The 16,737-nt window shown below is 34.4% G+C and overlaps 1 protein-coding gene across 2 annotated transcripts in view; it reads left to right on the top strand.

Annotated features, from left to right (window-relative positions):
• Positions 1–9,559: 9,559 nt before the first annotated feature.
• The window catches only part of LOC133639657 (inactive rhomboid protein 2-like), a 77,754-nt gene continuing 70,576 nt past the window's right edge, over positions 9,560–16,737 (top strand). The window contains exon 1 of one of the 2 annotated variants that reach the window (XM_062033154.1): positions 9,560–9,702. In XM_062033154.1, the coding sequence (XP_061889138.1) occupies positions 9,675–9,702 (28 nt within the window). In that variant the 5' untranslated portion in view covers positions 9,560–9,674. The remainder of the gene's footprint in view (positions 9,703–16,737) is intronic. The other variant, XM_062033155.1, reaches the window with a different exon arrangement.

Raw genomic sequence — 16,737 nt, 5'->3', positions numbered from 1 at the left:
GAGAACACAATATAGAATGTGAGATACAACAGGCTAGTGTAGAACACAATATAGGATGTGAGATATAACAGGATAATGTAAAACACAATATAGGATGTGAGATATAACAGGATCATGTAGAACACAATATAGAATGTGAGATATAACAAGATAGTGTAGAACACAATATAGAATGTGAGATACAACAGGCTAGTGTAGAACACAATATAGGATGTGAGATATAACAGGATCATGTAGAACACAATATAGAATGTGAGATACAACAGGCTAGTGTAGAACACACTATAGGATGTGAGATATAACAGGATCATGTAGAACACAATATAGAATGTGAGATACAACAGGCTAGTGTAGAACACAATATAGGATGTGAGATATAACAGGATCATGTAGAACACAATATAGAATGTGAGATATAACAGGATAGTGTAGAACACAATATAGAATGTGAGATATAACAGGATCATGTAGAACACAATATAGAATGTGAGATATAACAGGATAGTGTAGAACACAATATAGAATGTGAGATATAACAGGATAGTGTAGAACACAATATAGAATGTGAGATATAACAGGATAATGTAGGAACACAATATAGAATGTGAGATATAACAGGATAGTGTAGAACACAATATAGAATGTGAGATATAACAGGATAGTGTAGAACACAATATAGAATGTGAGATATAACAGGATAGTGTAGAACACAATATAGAATGTGAGATATAACAGGATAATGTAGAACACAACATAGAATGTGAGATATAACAGGATAGTGTAGAACACAATATAGAATGTGAGATATAACAGGATAGTGTAGAACACAATATAGAATGTGAGATATAACAGGTTAGTGTAGAACACAATATAGAATGTGAGATATAACAGGTTAGTGTAGAACACAATATAGAATGTGAGATATAACAGGATAGTGTAGAACACAATATAGAATGTGAGATATAACAGGTTAGTGTAGAACACAATATAGAATGTGAGATATAACAGGATAGTGTAGAACACAATATAGAATGTGAGATATAACAGGATAGTGTAGAACACAATATAGAATGTGAGATATAACAGGATAGTGTAGAACACAATATAGAATGTGAGATATGACAGGATAGTGTAGAACACAATATAGAATGTGAGATATAACAGGATAGTGTAGAACACAATATAGAATGTGAGATATGACAGGATAGTGTAGAACACAATATGGAATGTGAGATATAACAGGATAGTGTAGAACACAATATGGAATGTGAGATATAACAGGATAGTGTAGAACACAATATAGAATGTGAGATATAACAGGATAGTGTAGAACACAATATAGAATGTGAGATATAACAGGATAGTGTAGAACACAATATAGAATGTGAGATATAACAGGATAGTGTAGAACACAATATGGAATGTGAGATATAACAGGATAGTGTAGAACACAATATAGAATGTGAGATATAACAGGATAGTGTAGAACACAATATAGAATGTGAGATATAACAGGATAGTGTAGAACACAATATAGAATGTGAGATATAACAGGATAATGGAGAACACAATATAGAATGTGAGATATAACAGGATAGTGTAGAACACAATATAGAATGTGCGATACAACAGGATAGTGTAGAACACAATATAGAATGTGAGATATAACAGGATCATGTAGAACACAATATAGAATGTGAGATATAACAGGATAGTGTAGAACACAATATAGAATGTGAGATATAACAGGATAGTGTAGAACACAATATAGAATGTGAGATATAACAGGATAATGTAGGAACACAATATAGAATGTGAGATATAACAGGATAGTGTAGAACACAATATAGAATGTGAGATATAACAGGATAGTGTAGAACACAATATAGAATGTGAGATATAACAGGATAGTGTAGAACACAATATAGAATGTGAGATATAACAGGATAATGTAGAACACAACATAGAATGTGAGATATAACAGGATAGTGTAGAACACAATATAGAATGTGAGATATAACAGGATAGTGTAGAACACAATATAGAATGTGAGATATAACAGGTTAGTGTAGAACACAATATAGAATGTGAGATATAACAGGATAGTGTAGAACACAATATAGAATGTGAGATATAACAGGATAGTGTAGAACACAATATAGAATGTGAGATATAACAGGATAGTGTAGAACACAATATAGAATGTGAGATATGACAGGATAGTGTAGAACACAATATAGAATGTGAGATATAACAGGATAGTGTAGAACACAATATAGAATGTGAGATATGACAGGATAGTGTAGAACACAATATGGAATGTGAGATATAACAGGATAGTGTAGAACACAATATGGAATGTGAGATATAACAGGATAGTGTAGAACACAATATAGAATGTGAGATATAACAGGATAGTGTAGAACACAATATAGAATGTGAGATATAACAGGATAGTGTAGAACACAATATAGAATGTGAGATATAACAGGATAGTGTAGAACACAATATGGAATGTGAGATATAACAGGATAGTGTAGAACACAATATAGAATGTGAGATATAACAGGATAGTGTAGAACACAATATAGAATGTGAGATATAACAGGATAGTGTAGAACACAATATAGAATGTGAGATATAACAGGATAATGGAGAACACAATATAGAATGTGAGATATAACAGGATAGTGTAGAACACAATATAGAATGTGCGATACAACAGGATAGTGTAGAACACAATATAGAATGTGAGATATAACAGGATAGTGTAGAACACAATATAGAATGTGAGATATAACAGGATAATGGAGAACACAATATAGAATGTGAGATATAACAGGATAGTGTAGAACACAATATAGAATGTGCGATACAACAGGATAGTGTAGAACACAATATAGAATGTGAGATATAACAGGATAGTGTAGAACACAATATAGAATGTGAGATATAACAGGATAGTGTAGAACACAATATAGAATGTGAGATATAACAGGATAATGTAGAACACAATATAGAATGTGAGATATAACAGGATAGTGTAGAACACAATATAGAATGTGAGATATAACAGGATAGTGTAGAACACAATATAGAATGTGAGATATAACAGGATAGTGTAGAATACAATATAGAATGTGAGATATAACAGGATAGTGTAGAACACAATATAGAATGTGAGATATAACAGGATAGTGTAGAACACAATATAGAATGTGAGATATAACAGGATAGTGTAGAACACAATATAGAATGTGAGATATAACAGGATAGTGTAGAACACAATATAGAATGTGAGATATAACAGGATAGTGTAGAACACAATATAGAATGTGAGATATAACAGGATAGTGTAGAACACAATATAGAATGTGAGATATAACAGGATAGTGTAGAACACAATATAGAATGTGAGATATAACAGGATAGTGTAGAACACAATATAGAATGTGAGATATAACAGGATAGTGTAGAACACAATATAGAATGTGAGATATAACAGGATAGTGTAGAACACAATATAGAATGTGAGATATAACAGGATAGTGTAGAACACAATATAGAATGTGAGATATAACAGGATAATGTAGGAACACAATATAGAATGTGAGATATAACAGGATAGTGTAGAACACAATATAGAATGTGAGATATAACAGGATAGTGTAGAACACAATATAGAATGTGAGATATAACAGGATAGTGTAGAACACAATATAGAATGTGAGATATAACAGGATAGTGTGGAACACAATATAGAATGTGAGATACAACAGGATAGTGTGGAACACAATATAGAATGTGCGATACAACAGGATAGTGTAGAACACAATATAGAATGTGAGATACAACAGGATAGTGTGGAACACATCATAGAATGTGAGATATAACAGGATAGTGTGGAACACAATATAGAATGTGAGATATAACAGGATAGTGTAGAACACAATGTAGAATGTGAGATATAACAGGATAGTGTAGAACACAATATAGAATGTGAGATATAACAGGATAGTGTAGAACACAATATAGAATGTGAGATATAACAGGATAGTGTAGAACACAATATAGAATGTGAGATATAACAGGATAGTGTAGAACACAATATAGAATGTGAGATATAACAGGATAGTGTAGAACACAACATAGAATGTGAGATATAACAGGATAGTGTAGAACACAGTATAGAATTGTGAGATATAACAGGATAGTGTAGAACACAATATAGAATGTGAGATATAACAGGATAGTGTAGAACACAACATAGAATGTGAGATATAACAGGATAATGTAGGAACACAATATAGAATGTGAGATATAACAGGATAGTGTAGAACACAATATAGAATGTGAGATATGAGATACAACAGGATAATGTACAACACAATATAGAATGTGAGATATAACAGGATAGTGTAGAACACAATATAGAATGTGAGATATAACAGGATAGTGTAGAACACAATATAGAATGTGAGATATAACAGGATAATGGAGAACACAATATAGAATGTGAGATATAACAGGATAGTGTAGAACACAATATAGAATGTGAGATATAACAGGATAATGGAGAACACAATATAGAATGTGAGATATAACAGGATAGTGTAGAACACAATATAGAATGTGAGATACAACAGGATAGTGTAGAACACAATATAGAATGTGAGATATAACAGGATAGTGTAGAACACAATATAGAATGTGAGATATAACAGGATAGTGTAGAACACAATATAGAATGTGAGATATAACAGGATAATGTAGAACACAATATAGAATGTGAGATATAACAGGATAGTGTAGAACACAATATAGAATGTGAGATATAACAGGATAGTGTAGAACACAATATAGAATGTGAGATATAACAGGATAGTGTAGAACACAATATAGAATGTGAGATATAACAGGATAATGGAGAACACAATATAGAATGTGAGATATAACAGGATAGTGTAGAACACAATATAGAATGTGAGATACAACAGGATAGTGTAGAACACAATATAGGATGTGAGATATAACAGGATAGTGTAGAACACAATATAGAATGTGAGATACAACAGGATAGTGTAGAACACAATATAGAATGTGAGATATAACAGGATAGTGTAGAACACAATATAGAATGTGAGATATAACAGGATAGTGTAGAACACAATATAGAATGTGAGATATAACAGGATAGTGTAGAACACAATATAGAATGTGAGATATAACAGGATAGTGTAGAACACAATATAGAATGTGAGATATAACAGGATAATGGAAAACACAATATAGAATGTGAGATATAACAGGATAGTGTAGAACACAATATAGAATGTGAGATACAACAGGATAGTGTAGAACACAATATAGAATGTGAGATACAACAGGATAATGTACAACACAATATAGAATGTGAGATATAACAGGATAGTGTAGAACACAATATAGAATGTGAGATATAACAGGATAGTGTAGAACACAATATAGAATGTGAGATATAACAGGATAATGGAGAACACAATATAGAATGTGAGATATAACAGGATAGTGTAGAACACAATATAGAATGTGAGATATAACAGGATAATGGAGAACACAATATAGAATGTGAGATATAACAGGATAGTGTAGAACACAATATAGAATGTGAGATACAACAGGATAGTGTAGAACACAATATAGAATGTGAGATATAACAGGATAGTGTAGAACACAATATAGAATGTGAGATATAACAGGATAGTGTAGAACACAATATAGAATGTGAGATATAACAGGATAATGTAGAACACAATATAGAATGTGAGATATAACAGGATAGTGTAGAACACAATATAGAATGTGAGATACAACAGGATAGTGTAGAACACAATATAGAATGTGAGATATAACAGGATAGTGTAGAACACAATATAGAATGTGAGATATAACAGGATAATGGAGAACACAATATAGAATGTGAGATATAACAGGATAGTGTAGAACACAATATAGAATGTGAGATATAACAGGATAATGGAGAACACAATATAGAATGTGAGATATAACAGGATAGTGTAGAACACAATATAGAATGTGAGATACAACAGGATAGTGTAGAACACAATATAGAATGTGAGATACAACAGGATAATGTACAACACAATATAGAATGTGAGATATAACAGGATAGTGTAGAACACAATATAGAATGTGAGATATAACAGGATAGTGTAGAACACAATATAGAATGTGAGATATAACAGGATAATGGAGAACACAATATAGAATGTGAGATATAACAGGATAGTGTAGAACACAATATAGAATGTGAGATATAACAGGATAATGGAGAACACAATATAGAATGTGAGATATAACAGGATAGTGTAGAACACAATATAGAATGTGAGATACAACAGGATAGTGTAGAACACAATATAGAATGTGAGATATAACAGGATAGTGTAGAACACAATATAGAATGTGAGATATAACAGGATAGTGTAGAACACAATATAGAATGTGAGATATAACAGGATAATGTAGAACACAATATAGAATGTGAGATATAACAGGATAGTGTAGAACACAATATAGAATGTGAGATATAACAGGATAGTGTAGAACACAATATAGAATGTGAGATATAACAGGATAGTGTAGAACACAATATAGAATGTGAGATATAACAGGATAATGGAGAACACAATATAGAATGTGAGATATAACAGGATAGTGTAGAACACAATATAGAATGTGAGATATAACAGGATAATGGAGAACACAATATAGAATGTGAGATATAACAGGATAGTGTAGAACACAATATAGAATGTGAGATACAACAGGATAGTGTAGAACACAATATAGAATGTGAGATATAACAGGATAGTGTAGAACACAATATAGAATGTGAGATATAACAGGATAGTGTAGAACACAATATAGAATGTGAGATATAACAGGATAATGTAGAACACAATATAGAATGTGAGATATAACAGGATAGTGTAGAACACAATATAGAATGTGAGATATAACAGGATAGTGTAGAACACAATATAGAATGTGAGATATAACAGGATAGTGTAGAACACAATATAGAATGTGAGATATAACAGGATAGTGTAGAACACAATATAGAATGTGAGATATAACAGGATAGTGTGGAACACAATATAGAATGTGAGATACAACAGGATAGTGTGGAACACAATATAGAATGTGAGATATAACAGGATAGTGTAGAACACAATATAGAATGTGAGATACAACAGGATAGTGTGGAACACAATATAGAATGTGAGATATAACAGGATAGTGTGGAACACAATATAGAATGTGAGATATAACAGGATAGTGTGGAACACAATATAGAATGTGAGATATAACAGGATAGTGTAGAACACAATATAGAATGTGAGATATAACAGGATAGTGTAGAACACAATATAGAATGTGAGATATAACAGGATAGTGTAGAACACAATATAGAATGTGAGATATAACAGGATAGTGTACAACACAATATAGAATGTGAGATATAACAGGATAGTGTAGAACACAACATAGAATTTGAGATATAACAGGATAGTGTAGAACACAATATAGAATGTGAGATATAACAGGATAGTGTAGAACACAACATAGAATGTGAGATATAACAGGATAGTGTAGAACACAATATAGAATTGTGAGATATAACAGGATAGTGTAGAACACAATATAGAATGTGAGATATAACAGAATAGTGTAGAACACAACATAGAATGTGAGATATAACAGGATAGTGTAGAACACAACATAGAATGTGAGATATAACAGGATAGTGTAGAACACAATATAGAATGTGAGATATAACAGGATAGTGTAGAACACAATATAGAATGTGAGATATAACAGGATAGTGTAGAACACAATATAGAATGTGAGATATAACAGGATAGTGTAGAACACAACATAGAATGTGAGATATAACAGGATAGTGTAGAACACAGTATAGAATTGTGAGATATAACAGGATAGTGTAGAACACAATATAGAATGTGAGATATAACAGGATAGTGTAGAACACAACATAGAATGTGAGATATAACAGGATAGTGTAGAACACAACATAGAATGTGAGATATAACAGGATAGTGTAGAACACAATATAGAATGTGAGATACAACAGGATAGTGTAGAACACAATATAGAATGTGAGATATAACAGGATAGTGTAGAACACAATATAGAATGTGAGATATAACAGGATAGTGTAGAACACAATATAGAATGTGAGATATAACAGGATAGTGTAGAACACAATATAGAATGTGAGATATAACAGGATAGTGTAGAACACAATATAGAATGTGAGATATAACAGGATAATGTAGGAACACAATATAGAATGTGAGATATAACAGGATAGTGTAGAACACAATATAGAATGTGAGATATAACAGGATAGTGTAGAACACAATATAGAATGTGAGATATAACAGGATAGTGTAGAACACAATATAGAATGTGAGATATAACAGGATAGTGTAGAACACAATATAGAATGTGAGATATAACAGGATAGTGTAGAACACAATATAGAATGTGAGATATAACAGGATAATGTAGGAACACAATATAGAATGTGAGATATAACAGGATAGTGTAGAACACAATATAGAATGTGAGATATAACAGGATAGTGTAGAACACAACATAGAATGTGAGATATAACAGGATAGTGTAGAACACAATATAGAATGTGAGATATAACAGGATAATGTAGGAACACAATATAGAATGTGAGATATAACAGGATAGTGTAGAACACAATATAGAATGTGAGATATAACAGGATAGTGTAGAACACAATATAGAATGTGAGATATAACAGGATAATGTAGGAACACAATATAGAATGTGAGATATAACAGGATAGTGTAGAACACAATATAGAATGTGAGATATAACAGGATAGTGTAGAACACAATATAGAATGTGAGATATAACAGGATAGTGTAGAACACAATATATAATGTGAGATATAACAGGATAATGCCTTCATTTTAACATTTGTTTTCAAAACGCTTACAAAAAAGTGGGACCCCAAAAATGTACCGTGGGACCCCATTTTTATGACTTGATGGGTCCCTGGGACCCCATTTTGAAAATCCCTAGCGCCAACACTGCTGTCAACAGAGGAGAAAAAATGCTTGATTGAAATAAATATATTATTTATAAAGCAAGTTGGAGTATCATGGGCAAATGTTCACCTGGTCCCGCCTTGGCACGCATATATGTGTCCTCTTTTTGGGAGTTCACAATATGGTCAGCCTACCTTAAATTGTTATCTTTGTTAAAAAACATTTAAAGTGATTTAGGTAGCCTTTTTTTTATTTATTTATTTATTTAATTATTAAATGTAATTAAAAGAATGAATTCTCTATCTGTATTTGCTTTAGTTTTCTTTCCTTGTTGTCGAACGTGCCTTGACTGTTGAGTGAATTATAAAAGTATGTTTGTTATTTATTTCAAAAGGAAATAAAACGTCAAAAACCGTCCCGAGTTCCGGGTGAGGTGAGTTGTAGCTCCGCCCCCTCCGGTCCTCCGTGGGAGCAGCGGCGGGAGTGGAGCACAAAGCGGGAAGTGGCGACACGCCGCGCGGGACAACGACGTCCGTGTTCGGGGACAAAAGGCCGCTGCTGATGAAGAAGACAGAAGAGAGTTTAGCAGGTGAGTCTTCATACTAACTTCGCCTCATTAACGCCATCTTTCAGGCGCTAACTGAAGTTAGCCACAATAGCAACACGCCGTGACGTCACAGGCTGCTCCCTTTCACGCAATTCAGGTCAAGTTTGTCAAAAGTGCTTTTAATAACCAGCTTTTAGTTATTAAAGACTTCTTTGTGTGTGGTCATTATAATATTGTCCGTGCTTTTAATAACGACCTTTGAGTTAATAATGACTAATTGTTTGTGTGTGGTCATCATATTATTGTCCATTTGTGTTTATAGAGGATTAGTAAACAACTACACTAAATAATAACAGTGTGTCATATTGATGCTTTTTTGATTGATTGAGACTTTTATTAGTACATTGCACAGTACACTACATATTTATTAGTACATTGCACAGTACACTACATATTTATTAGTACATTGCACAGTACACTACATATTTATTAGTAGATTGCACAGTACACTACATATTTATTAGTAGATTGCACAGTACACTACATATTTATTAGTAGACTGCACAGTACAGTACATATTTCGTACAATTGACCACTAAATGGTAACACCCCAATAAGTTTTTACACTTGTTTAAGTCCACATTAATCTTCAACTCTAGAAAGTATTTCAATGGGTGTTCTAGGAGTTATTAGGGTTTAAGTCTTCAACTCTAGAAAGTATTTCAATGGGTGTAAAAGGAGTTATTAGGGTTTAAGTCTTCAACTCTAGAAAGTATTTCAATGGGTGTAAAATGAGTTATTAGGGTTTAAGTCTTCAACTCTAGAAAGTATTTCAATGGGTGTAAAAGGAGTTATTAGGGTTTAAGTCTTCAACTCTAGAAAGTATTTCAATGGGTGTTCTAGGAGTTATTAGGGTTTAAGTCTTCAACTCTAGAAAGTATTTCAATGGGTGTAAAAGGAGTTATTAGGGTTTAAGTCTTCAACTCTAGAAAGTATTTCAATGGGTGTTCTAGGAGTTATTAGGGTTTAAGTCTTCAACTCTAGGAAGTATTTGAATGGGTGTTCTAGGAGTTATTAGGGTTTAAGTCTTCAACTCTAGAAAGTATTTCAATGGGTGTAAAAGGAGTTATTAGGGTTTAAGTCTTCAACTCTAGAAAGTATTTCAATGGGTGTTATAGGAGTTATTAGGGTTTAAGTCTTCAACTCTAGAAAGTATTTCAATGGGTGTTATAGGAGTTATTAGGGTTTAAGTCTTCAACTCTAGAAAGTATTTCAATGGGTGTTATAGGAGTTATTAGGGTTTAAGTCTTCAACTCTAGAAAGTATTTCAATGGGTGTTATAGGAGTTATTAGGGTTTAAGTCTTCAACTCTAGAAAGTATTTCAATGGGTGTTCTAGGAGTTATTAGGGTTTAAGTCTTCAACTCTAGAAAGTATTTCAATGGGTGTTGTAGGAGTTATTAGGGTTTAAGTCTTCAACTCTAGAAAGTATTTCAATGGGTGTTGTAGGAGTCATTAGGGTTTAAGTCTTCAACTCTAGAAAGTATTTCAATGGGTGTTGTAGGAGTTATTAGGGTTTAAGTCTTCAACCCTACAAAGTATTTCAATGGGTGTTGTAGGAGTTATTAGGGTAATGTAGGTCCCAGCAGGTCAGACAGGAACAAAGCAGAGTGTTTCCAGAGCAGCCAGCCACAAACACATGTGTCACAAACAGATGTGGAAGCACATTTTTACGTGATAATATATCATATTGTAGGTGTTTATTACACTTTAAATTCATATTTTGCTGTTTGTTACATTTTTGTAGTGTTTTGCTAGATTGTAAAAGATACACAACTATGGAGGAGCTGCTCTGACAAGTAAAAGATGTTCATATGTTGTTAATATTCAGTCTTTTATTGTTCATAGTTAATATTGTAAATCACACTTTCTTTATTTTCATGTACATTTTGGGTGTCGCATTCAGTAAAAAACTGTAAAATTCCATTTGGTGTTTTTGAGTTGGTCTGTCATGACTTTTTTAGAAGTCTATGGGACATTGTGACTTTTGGTATTAGTGTTCCTGGGGAAAAGGGATCCAAACACACATACTGTACAGCAGATGTTTTTTAAATATATAATTTATACACACATACACATTGGCCCCCCAGACACATTTTTTCTCTCAATTTGGCCCCCCATTCAAAATATATATATATATTTTGTAGCTTTATTCCCTCTTTATTGTTATTATTTTTTGTATTGTTCCCACACTACCTTTGCTTTTTTGTGTCACTTTTGATATGGTTTTGTCACAGTTTACTTACTTTGTGTTTTTTTTTTTTGCATCTAATCAAGCCACAAAAATGTGACTTACTTCTTCTTTTTCAAGTGTGAAGGGTGGAGAGATCTAGTGATGACTTCCTGAGGATCTTTGATGCCCAGGAATATTCATCCATCTTGCTCTGGTCTGGATCGTCTGCTGATCCTGAACCAGTGCAGGATGGATGGATATATTCAATATCTGGGTACTTTTTCTAATAATGTCTATACTGTAAACCTTGAGTTGTTAAAGCCCAAGTGCACCTCTCTCCTCAAGCGTGCACGTGAGTGTGCATGTATGACGGGTCTGAGTCAGCAAAGTATGATTGGTAAATGTGATTTTAACTGGAAAATTCAATACAATATATTTGGCACAAAAAAAAAAAAATATATATATATACATATAATATATAATATATATATATAAAGAATGTTGGTCTGTGAGGAGACTCACCTGCATTGGTCCTTAAAGTTCAGACTGTCACTAAACAGCACTATTTTCAATTTTAAGTATGCATTCCAAAATAGGTAAACATTGCACATTGTTTTTGATGTGCTTGCTAGCACATGACATGTAGACTTACAGCATGATCAACATGTGTGATTGTCACAAATACAAGTCAGTCACTGTTGACAGTAAAACATACATATGATATAATGCTGTTTTTGATTTTAAAAAATGACTTTTAAAAACAGGCGCAATGTAGTGAAGTTGGCAAGAGACACAAACTTGTACTAATAGAGTATAAACAAACTGTACTAATAGAATATACACAAACTGTACTAATAGAATATACACAAACTGTGCTAATAGAATATACACAAACTGTACTAATAGAGTATACACAAACTGTACTAATATAGAATATACACAAACTGTACTAATAGAGTATACACAAACTGTACTAATAGAGTATACACAAACTGTACTAATATAGAATATACACAAACTGTACTAATAGAGTATACACAAACTGTACTAATAGAATATACACAAACTGTACTAATAGCGTATACACAAACTGTACTAATAGAGTATACACAAACTGTACTAATATAGAATATACACAAACTGTACTAATAGAGTATACACAAACTGTACTAATAGAATACACACAAACTGTACTAATAGAATATACACATGATGATGATAACGTGGATGATGATGATAGTAACATGGATGATGATAATAAGGTTGATGATGATAATAAGGTTGATGATGATAATAATAACACCAAATGAGGTTTGTGATTAAAGTGAGGACTGTAAGTTGAGTTCTTAAAGCCACTATTTGTGTGATTGTGTTGATCTCTGTGGAAGACAAGAACATGTTTTTATTATTTAGCTTTTTCCAGTATGAATAAAGCTAGCTTAGCCATGTTTATGTCGCTAGCGTAGCGGGCTACTGGTGGAAAAGAAGTTAGCAATAATAACAGAAAACTCCGTCATGTAATTCCTCAAAAACATTCATGCATGAACATCAATGTTATTGTTTGTCATAGACTCATCCTTTTCTGGCTATTAAGGTGCACTAAGAAAACTATTCACATCCCAATCGCGGATTTTATTCATCCTGATTCTAAATTGATTTATCATTTAAAAAAAAAAATAGAAAATGTTTTTTTTAAATTAGAATTAATTAAAAAATATATTTTAACGCCATCTCCATGCAACCAGAAGGAGTTGTTCTAACCTGTTTTGAAGGGTTAGGGTTAGGCTTTCATTATGGGTTAGGGTTAGGCTTTCATAATAGGGTAGGGTTAAGCTTTCATTATGGGTTAGGGTTAGGCTTTCATAATAGGGTAGGGTTAGGGTTAGGTTAGGGTTTCATAATTGTTTAGAGTTAGGGGTTTCATTATAATTATTATACCAAGTAATTACATTGCGAGAATCGAGAATTGTGTTGAATCCAAAATCGATTCTGAATCGAATCGTCACCCCAGGAATGGGAATTGGATCAAATTGTTGGGTGCCTAAAGATTCCCACCCCTAGTTTCTATTGTTGATGATTTCATGCAAATATTGATCTATTAAATTTGTATTCTACTTTTAATAGGCGGGACTGTTTTGGTATCGCAGGGTGAAAAGTGTCACATCTGAATTTTGAAGTGGCCTGAAGGTACAACGATGGTGACAGTTAGACCCGACCCAGCCTTACTACGGAATCCTGCAGCTTTGGCGTTCCCAAAATGTGACAGGACAGCCATGAAATGGGAGTTTGGCATCAAGGACGGTCGCAGTTGTGCTGCTGGACTTGGGAAAGTCTGCCTGGCTGCGGCCATGCAGGCACTCTCATGGCTGCCATGCAGGCACTCTCATGGCTGCCATGCAGGCACTCTCATGGCTGCCATGCAGGCACTCTCATGGCTGCCATGCAGGCACTCTCATGGCTGCCATGCAGGCACTCTCATGGCTGCCATGCAGGCACTCTCATGGCTGCCATGCAGGCACTCTCATGGCTGCCATGCAGGCACTCTCATGGCTGCTATGCAGGCACTCTCATGGCTGCCATGCAGGCACTCTCATGGCTGCCATGCAGGCACTCTCATGGCTGCCATGCAGGCACTCTCATGGCTGCTATGCAGGCACTCTCATGGCTGCCATGCAGGCACTCTCATGGCTGCCATGCAGGCACTCTCATGGCTGCCATGCAGGCACTCTCATGGCTGCTATGCATTGCTCAGCAGCACGTGGCTCCATGCAAGCTTGGGCACGTCCACTCTTGTGGGAATGAAGTGTAATATTTTGCTGCCTCCGGCGTTTTTAGATAGAAACCAAATTCTTTGCGTTATATTTGAAGTGTAAATATTACTACGTGTGAGCGAGACACTTTTAATATTTGGAGAATGTGTGTTGAGAGAAGAAAGTCACACACTCCCACACTTCTCCATGCTTGCTGCTGGCGCTCCTGCTGGCGTAAGCAAACGTCCTTGCTTGCTCCGTTATGGTCCGAGGGTGCAGACTGCTACTTTGTCCACTTTTGAAATGTGTTAGCAGGCCAGCTGTCATCTTATTGTTACTCTTTCTAAAGGTCTTCTGCAAGGACACTATTCCATTCTGTTACTGAGACGCTCCACCAGCTGGTGTATTTTGTGGCTGCAGCCAGCAGAGGCGCTGTTCATTCAGTCGCCGCTCGTTGGCTATAGTGTTGTAAAATGTATTTTGAGACTTTTCAAAATAAAGGGAACCACAAAAATTTTTTTTTTTACAGAAACTCTTATGATACATTAAACATACGTCTCTTATGGCACTTAAGGAACAATTTTGGAACATATAAACGCAACACTTTTGTTTTTGCTCCCATTACTGCTCCCATTTTTCATTAATTGAACTCACAGATCTACAACTTTTACTAAACGACCTATTCCCCTCAAATATTGTTGACAAATCTGTCTAAATCTGTGTTAGTGAGCATTTCTTCTTTGCGAAGATAATCCATCCCCCAGGTGTGGCATAGGGCTGGGCGATATATCGATATACGCGATATATCGCGGGTTTGTCTCTGTGCGATATAGAAAATGACTATATGGTGATATTGGAGTATACCTTCTCATGCAGTTGCTTTTAGCTGCTGGCATTACACGACAGGCTCTTCTCACTCTATCTTGTGTCTCCTTCTCACAGACAGCAAGCGCACCTTCTACACACGTCACATACTGTCACGTCATACGTCACATACTGTCACGACATACGTCACATACTGTCACGTCATACGTCACATACGTATACGCCCTCGCGGAGCAGAGAGGTAGCGGCATGGCTAAAGTTAGCTGTGATGCGTGTGGTAATACGAGAGAAAGAAGGTGCGAATCTGGTAACAAATGAATGAAGAATTAATTCCCAAGAAAAGCAGCAGGGGGTCCATCGTCTGGCGGTGGTTTGGCTTCAAGTGGGAAGATGTCGAACAGACAACTGTAATTTGTCAAGTGTGGGGCAAAAGCGTTTCTACAAAAAGTAGCATTACTGCTAATATGTAGCATCATTTGAAAAGTCACCCGCTAGAGAATGAAGAGTGCTTACTCCGCATGTCAACATCTCCGTTCGGTGCCACACCATCAAAATGCCGAGGCAACCATTTCCACATCAACAGCGTATGAAAAAAAGAGTCAACAACAAAAGGAGATAACGTCCGCAGGAACCTACCACATAGTGAAGGACATACACTATTTGATTTACTATTATTTGCAGCTCATTTTTATGTGACACTTATTGAAATATCTTGTGTGACATCATGTTTTTAAACTATTGTAGTGGCGTTCTGTACAAAAAGTGCACTTTAATTTAGTGTTGTTTTGATATGTCATCTTAGTGACATCATGCACAAAAGTGCACTAATAGCTTGTTTTAAAATGTCTCCGACAATCTTGCACTTTCTGTTTTGGAAATGACATGAATGTTTGTGCCACTGCTTAATAACTGTTTCATAAATACACTTTTAGTTGGGATTTCCCTCTCTGCATGGAAGTTTAAAAGTAGCATATATTAATGCAGTATGAAGAAGAATGTTTGAATGTAGACACATAGAATCATCATACTGCTGTGATTATATGCATCAAGTGTTCATTCAAGGCTAAGGCAAAATATCCACATATATATGGTGTATGGTGACATGGACTAAACATATCCACATATATATGTTGTATCGTGACATGGACTAAACATATCCACATATATATGGTGTATGGTGACATGGACTAAACATATCCACATATATATGTTGTATCGTGACATGGACTAAACATATCCACATATATATGGTGTATCGTGACATGGACTA

Source organism: Entelurus aequoreus, linkage group LG22, assembly GCF_033978785.1.
Source record: "Entelurus aequoreus isolate RoL-2023_Sb linkage group LG22, RoL_Eaeq_v1.1, whole genome shotgun sequence".
In the NCBI taxonomy this organism is placed as follows: domain Eukaryota; kingdom Metazoa; phylum Chordata; class Actinopteri; order Syngnathiformes; family Syngnathidae; genus Entelurus; species Entelurus aequoreus.
The sequence above is the reverse complement of the archived record's forward strand: the minus strand, read 5'-3'. Positions and strand labels throughout refer to the sequence as shown.